Source organism: Egretta garzetta, unplaced genomic scaffold (genome assembly GCF_000687185.1).
Source record: "Egretta garzetta isolate BGI_Z169 unplaced genomic scaffold, ASM68718v1 scaffold87, whole genome shotgun sequence".
NCBI lineage: Eukaryota > Metazoa > Chordata > Aves > Pelecaniformes > Ardeidae > Egretta > Egretta garzetta.
The window spans coordinates 788,062-795,515 of NW_009260286.1; the positions used below are offsets into that span (position 1 = coordinate 788,062).

A 7,454-nucleotide genomic window follows, 5' to 3' on the forward strand; every position below is an offset into this window, starting at 1 on the left:
CAGATACGTGTTTACAGCTGGGTCACCAGTAGCGTAAGTGTGCAGTAAGACTTGAATTCATGCAATGTGCCTTTGCAGTGCTTGCTTATTTGAGTATATTGAGTGAGTACATTAATTATATAAATGACCCTAATACACTTGGATTTTCTTGTGGACTGTCATAGTGGAGTGCTTTTCTGCATTAATACTTTACTTAGTTGCCTCTTTCACCATATTTTGCTAGCAGATAGCAGCTAATAAACAGAAGTGTCTATTTTCCTATTAATTATTTTTTCAGATATTGAAAGCCCAATAAATATGATTATGTAATGTAACTTTATTTCTGTCTCTGTATATTTATGTATAATTGATGCTCTGTGTCTCTTGCAGGAGATGGAAAGAACAGTTCATGTGTTTGAAACATTCCTGTGAACTCGTCAAGATGGGTGGGTTTATCCTCTCAAACTGCTCATGGGAGAGCAGTCCTCTGAGCCATTCAGTTTCCATTTGCACCAAGTATGTGCAGAGCCTTGGTCTTAAGTGCTCTCTCTTTTTCTTTCTGTTGAATTTGGTGCTATTGTCTCAGGTACCTGAAACCAACCAGCCTACAAGAACCAAACGGAACTTCATATAATTGTATCTGATATAAATAAAGAATACAATGCCACAGCTTGGAGATTTTTGGTGCTACAGAAACTGTTCTCATTTCTGCTCTTGTTCACTCTACATGCATTATCTTTGGGGAAACTTCAGGCAAAGTGGAGACCAACACGTACAGAGAACTGGAAAGAGCAGATCTAAGTTGAATATTTTTAAACAGGCAACCTTTTTTTAATTTTTTTTTCCAATTTTTCTCTTCTCTGGGGTAATGGACAAAAAATCTGTTCTAAAGAAGGCAATGATGCATTGTGGTAGGAATCTTGAGTAACTGGATGTACAGTAATTTGAAGATGAGGCTCTCTAGAACTGCCTTTAATGTGCCTTTTAGTCAATTGAGAAAGATAAGGCTAATCAATTGGTTTGGAGTATAGCAAATGGCAATGTTAGAAAGCTGTCTTCAGAATGAAGATCTCCAAAAGGATGATTTGTATTCTCTTCATTGGATGGCAACCAGTATTATGGTTCTATAATGCCTGTCTTACTCTACAGAACTAAACTAAGACACACTGAAAAAGCCACATACTTTACCAAAATGGTGAAATTACTTTTTCATTGGTATATATTTGTTTTAGAAACAAGTTACACAGTGAAACACTTTTGCGTTGCTAAATATGAAGCATTTTCCCACCATCTCCTTGTTTCCCATTTTAAGTTCTTTAAGAAAACCAAGTTTAATACCGGCAGGTTTCTTTCTGAAGTTCCGTGTTTGTAATATAGCTTGGACTGTGCAGTGCAGGTAAGAGGACAGGATAGTCTGTCAAAGTCCTGGAGCCGAAGCTCACTTGAAAAGGAAACTTAAACTAGGCTTCACAACTTGGTCTGTGCAAAGCACTGTTACTGTGGGGGGGTTGGAGGACAGCCTTTTGAATCCATCTGTTCGGACCACAGTTCTCTGGGTCTGAATTGTGTAGTTCAAAACCTTTCCTGTCTGGCAACTGGAGAGAAGAGTCTAGGCAGTTTCAAGAAAAACATGTTTTGTCACAAGCTCGGTATTAAAACGTTACCTGGGCTGATTTATTTCAAACCTACGTGGAAAGTGTTTTAGAGAAGTTGGCTGGTGTTACCATCGTTAACCATTCATTGTGACTGTCCCTATGTAGCTGCGGAAGCATCTTTCCAGAAATATGCAACACAGTGTGATTAGTTTTTAATTAGAGAAAACAGTCTTGGACTACTGCAGAGATACTGAGCTACCTCAGCTTTTTGTATTTTAGTTACCAACAGTGTTTATGGAGGACTGTAATCACTCTGCTCCCATTTACAAACTGAAGCTAAGGTACCTGTCTCCACCTCTATGGCTAATAGTAGTATAGCACTGCAGAGAAACAAAACATGGGCCTTGGGCTACTGCAGTAATCCAAAGTGCTTTGTATATTATGGGTAAACATAATTCTGTATTAGATCTTCTCCTCCCCCGAATGCCACTGTTTTTCTTTATAGATAATGGCAGAAAAAGGTTTTAAGCGTTCGTGTACATCTAGTTACACCTTCTAAATGCAACCCATGCAGAAACACTGTATTTTTTAGGTGGGAAAGTGCGATTAAAGACAACAAAAACAAGCAGAAAACACATTTAAAATGAGATTCTTTGATCTCAGATTTGATTATGGGATTTTTTTCCATGTTTCATTTAGTATTTATTAGCATCATACCTGTTTGAGATATTTTTGTGTCTGGTACATTAACAGCATTTTGTATTTTGATGGAAATTGTTACAAACTTTAAGATTTGATTAAATAAAATGTAGCAGATTTTTTGTAGCAAGTTTCTGATAAAAGGGTTTTTTGCAAGTCTCAGGTTCTTGCTGCAGAATTTTTTAAAAATATTTATTCCAGTTTCACTTACTCGAAGTTTTTGTTCAAGTAACAGCAGCACTTGTGGAAGATAAAACTGCATACATTTTTAAGAAGATAATAAATTTATATGAATTAAAACAGTTGAGAATTTTAGTCACCAGTGAGTGTGAAAAGCAAGTTTAAGCTAATGCCTAGCATTACAAATGGTTCTAAAAGGTCAGGTTTCTAAAGGAAAATTTTTACTGTCAGTTGTTGATTGGGAAAAATCGTAAGAGGCAACTTTACTAATTGAGGAGCTGCCATGTTGTTTTAGAGAAAAGTAGCTGATATCAGATGTTCTAGTGGACAGCTTACCTAAAATTATATACTCGCCTTCCTAGCCCAAATAACCACACTTCAGTTTTTGTTTTCCTTTACAGATGTCTGGTGGTTCTAGAGTTAAAACAGCTGTTAATCTATCCATGTGGTCTAAACTTGTTTACTCTTTGTATGTTTTTAATTTTTTTTTTTTTTTTTGCCACATAGCACTGGCAAGAGTTTGTACAAATTGACCTCTCTTCCTTGTTTCTTGTTGTGAAAACTGCAAATAAACTCCTGTGTGAGCCCTTGTGCTGGGGTCAATGAAACGTGGCCCGCCAGAAGAAAGGAGGTTTCCCGGGGGGGCTGGTGGGGCTCTCTTGGAGATCATAGAGTTGCTCTTGGGTGAAGTTGATGGCTATGGAGTTAATTGTATTTGCAAGCTTGACTCTCACCTGTGATTAATTTGTTTTGTTTTGTGTCCTCTGTATTGTTACTTTATTTCCTCATATGCCAATGTATTTATAGGATTACTGGGTTTTGTAATATCTTGTCTTCCTTTTTTTTTTTTTTTTTTTTTTTTTTAAGTTGGTGGGTCAGCTCTGGCTTTCCCTTCAGCCTCCTGAACGGCAGGTCCTGCAGCTGATAGTCATTTATTTGGTTTTTATTTTATTTTGTAATCACAACATATGCTTGAATTTGGGCTTGTACTTGCATCTTTTGTATCTTGTACATTGGGTTATTTAGACATTGGGGAGTCCTGTTTGGTTTCATTAATGTGTGTCTACTTTGTGGATTAAGTAGACTTCCTTCACCAACTATGGTATATTTTGGATTCTATAGTTTTATTCAGAACTGTGTTTAAATTGATGTTTTGCATTTTTGACTTCATTTTACGTTAGTTTAATGTAAGTTATTTAATTTTTTTGAACTTCTGGAAATTTTGAACATTTTACTGTAATTTGTAATATAACTGCTGTGAAATACTTGAATAAAGATGACAAGAAAACACAGCTTTAGCTCCTTCAAAAATGTATTTAAAAGAAATGCTGCCTAATAGCTGATATCAGTCTTTTTCTTACCAGACCTCCTTGATTTCGCAGTTCAGATGTTTTACTCCGGGATCTTGCTGTTTAGCTGTTTAAGCTGTAATTTTGCTTTCAGTGTTTGTCCATTAAAGAAGAAAATCCTATTATTAATTTTGACTGACAAAGTGAAATTAGCCTTGTACGTTGGCGAGTGAATAATGCAGTTGTTTTGAAGTTATGCTCTGTGCTTAGAAAATGTTTTATGTTCAGTTGCAGGGTACCACCCAGGACTGCTTATAGTGCATTGGCATCCAAGTAGTGCCAGAGTCTCTCATTAGAGGTTTTTTAAAGAAACATTCTCTTTCCTCCCTATTTATCAAAGTTCTTCTTACTTTTTGTGTTTTGTCGGGTTTTTTTTTTCGGTTTGGTTTGCGTTTTTTTTAAGATAAGCTTCTAATATATCTAGGAATTCCTTTAGTTCCCCCCGCCCCCCCTCCCTCCCCCCCCCAATAATTCATGTGTAGGAGAGCAAGCTGCTCGACATTACGCAAGTGAAGAATCAACCCACATCGTACTCACTGGCAATTTACCCGGAGCTAACAGACTGCATGGGATGTATATAATGTGGAGCAGACTATGAGAAGCTGTTCTGTGGGGTCGGTTCTGGTCTCTCTTAAGGTATAGGACACGTAACATGGCCGCTGATTTTCCTCTCTCCCTTCTTTTCCTTTCTGTGTACCTTAAAACTGTAGGGCTCCTGGGCAGCAGACTAGTTGAGGAAGAAGGTACTATAACTTATTTCACATCTGACTCCCAATTCCACTTCTATACGCAGCTTTGAAAGCACAGATATTAAATACAACATATAACTTACTATATAAATACAATAGTGTAGTTATCGGTGAGAACTTGGGCTCATTTTGTTATCAGCATGGTCAGACACGTTGTTCTAATCCGAAATGGCCTTGCAGATACCAGCACTGCACTTCACACCATCCAAGGGGCCGGCACGTAGAGGATGTAGGGCATGAATGAGGTCTTGGGTGTCTGTTTCTGTCTTTTAGGGGTGGTGATGGCCGTGTTAATGGAGAGAATAGTTTCAGGCCCAGTTTCTGACAGTGGCTCTAAAAATGATCAGTCAAGAAGGACAAAACTCTGCTTTATTTGGGTATTGACAAAAGAGTTCTTGTAAACGTACTTAGTGAGCTTCGGGTGGTGCTTCAAAAGCGTGAATTAGTGAGGAATAGTTGGATCGCATCACGTGTTGTGAATAAAGCCGTAATAAAAGCTTGTGCAACACTCACACATTTGTCAAGTGTCCACTGCTTAACGCTGCTTCCTTCTGCTGTTGGTTTCTGCCTTGAATGTCGTTTTGAAATGCGGTTTCCTGTATTTCCTTAAATTTGCAGTGTTGCACATCCTCCGTTTCCTCCTTTAAGCCCCTCAGATAATTAGTTTAAATTAAAAATGAGATCCTTTTGTTCTGTATCTCGGGTAGGATTTGGACTTGTAATATACGGGGTTTTAAGCTAGCACTGCATGCGAATAAATTCTGCAAGCTAAATCAGTAAACTGATTAATGAAGCTAAACACTTTTTTTTTTTTTTCCCCCCTCGTCCTTTTATGCATCACTTGTGGTCATGTAACTATTATGTAAAATGAGGGATTATAAACTTTAACACTAATTAATTCAGCCTCATTTTCTTTCTAGGTGAGTGATTTTTTTACAGTCTGGGTGTTTGCATAGGGAGTATATTTCAGTTGACCCCACTGCCAGTAAACGGCTATGACTACTACTAAATTCCATTTATTTTAGGAATGCATTGAGTTACGCTATACTGAGCCTTTTCTTTAATAGTAGGGAAAATTCTTTTCCTTTAAAAATATGAGAAGTTGCTAAGGTTTAAAATGGATTCACCTCTTGTAGTGGAATGTTAGTGTAAACCTGACGATCCGCGTGAAGATTGCTGATGTGTGGGTGCTGATCTGGAAGAAAGCTGCTCTCAGGTTTCAGGTGCAAAGGGTGTTCTCGAGTGATGCTGTGTTGGGAGGCTCCTCACGTGCAACGGCAGGAGCGGGGCCGGTTGAAAGCAGAGGAGGAGGTGGTTCGGGCATCGCCACTGCCGCACTCGGGATGCGTTGGCACTGCCGCAGCCGAGGCGGTTCCGCTGTGGTGGACGCCTCTCCCTGTTTTGTTTTGTTTGCTTCTCTGTCAGCAGTTGGGAATTGGGCAGAGCACCCGTGAGAAACGTACGGGTCCCTGAGGCTGGATGGCAGCTGGGAATCACAGAATCATAGAATGTTTTGGGTTGGAAGGGACCCCTAGAGGTGTGAATGCTCACACTCTTTGTCATCCTGTTTTATCATAAAGATGAATTGCGTTGTGATGCGAGCCCCTTTGCATCAATGTAAAATGGGAATTGTGCTATAACCCAGAGATGTCCGACTGTGTCCATGTGGAAGTAGGAGCCTGTAGGTGACGTGTCAGCTTTGGGACTGTGGATTGAGAGGACGGAAGGACTTGGGGAAGACTCAGAAGGGGTCCTTTTGAAATACTTCTTCAGCAAAGGCAGTAAAGCAGAGACCAAAATATTCATCCTAGAAAATAGGTTAAATTTGAACTAAATTAATTTGCTAAGAATTTGAGGTTTTCTGCCATAGAGGGAAAGGAAGTAATGCTGGCTTAGCTAAGGAAATATTTCTCGTCTCCCGAACCCCAGCTCTAGTTCTGTCGTTAAAGGTCTTGCATTCTCTTGCTGACTTGGTTACACCCTGTAGTAATCCCTTCTGTGTGTGGAGGGTGTCTGGAAGAACAGTGACACCTGATTCTGGTGATGGGGAAGGACAAACTGCCAATCTCTTTTAGGTTCCTAATGAATATAATTCTGAAGTGAGTTTTGAAGTGATGCCCACTGCGTTCTCTGTGACATTATGGAAAGATAAAGAGATAATGGAAATGGTGATTGTGATGTGACTGCTCCCGTCAGTTTAATAAGAAATTCATGTTTTGTGTAGACATTTTAGGTATTGGAAATATAAGCTCATAAGACTACATTTTCATGAAGCAGTGGAGATGTAACTGGTTTAAAATGAAGATCTAGCCTTTATATTGGGGTTAGAGTGTTTCAGAGTCTTACTCTAAAATTTAAAGTATGTCCTGAAGGCAGAAAGCTTTTTTTAAAATAAAAAGCTTCCTTTTCAGAAGATTCAGAGGACAGCCATGAAAGCACAAGCCGAGCACAGATTTTACAGCGTTAATCTTTTCAATACACGCGAATAAATTTTGGAACTGGAAATGAGCTGACACCTAATGATGATTTAAATGTTTAGTGATTTGTCACAAAAATTCAGGTTTATTCACAGAGAAAAATGTCAGCGGAAAACGCGTGTTTGTTGAATCCGATGCTATGGTGCCTATGATTTCATCTCATGCGTGCCCAGGGTCTGCTCGCTTACGAATGGCTTAACAAGTCCTCTCAAGGCCTCTAGTCTTGATCTGCAGAGTTTTGTCTATGTCCCCTGCTCTTCGAGCTTTTCCCCAAGTGGTTAAGCTCCTGGGTGGGAGCACGTCCCTTATTCCTCATTTGCTTTGGTCCAGCTTCTACTTCCAGGCACTGCTGCTTGTCTTCTCTTTATGTTCTAGACTCTTTGTACATAGATTTTTTTTTTTTAATTTTTTTTTTCTCCGCCCCCC

General features: G+C 39.1%; 1 protein-coding gene across 2 annotated transcripts in view; it reads left to right on the forward strand.

The window, feature by feature from the left end:
- The window catches only part of ATAD2B (ATPase family AAA domain containing 2B), a 65,820-nt gene extending 62,006 nt beyond the window's left edge, over window positions 1–3,814 (forward strand). The window contains exon 27 of one of the 2 annotated variants that reach the window (XM_035897938.1): window positions 370–3,813. In XM_035897938.1, the coding sequence (XP_035753831.1) occupies window positions 370–411 (42 nt within the window). In that variant the 3' untranslated portion in view covers window positions 412–3,813. Of the gene's footprint in view, window positions 1–369 lie in introns of both variants that reach the window. The other variant, XM_035897937.1, reaches the window with a different exon arrangement.
- The last annotated feature ends 3,640 nt before the right edge of the window (window positions 3,815–7,454 follow it).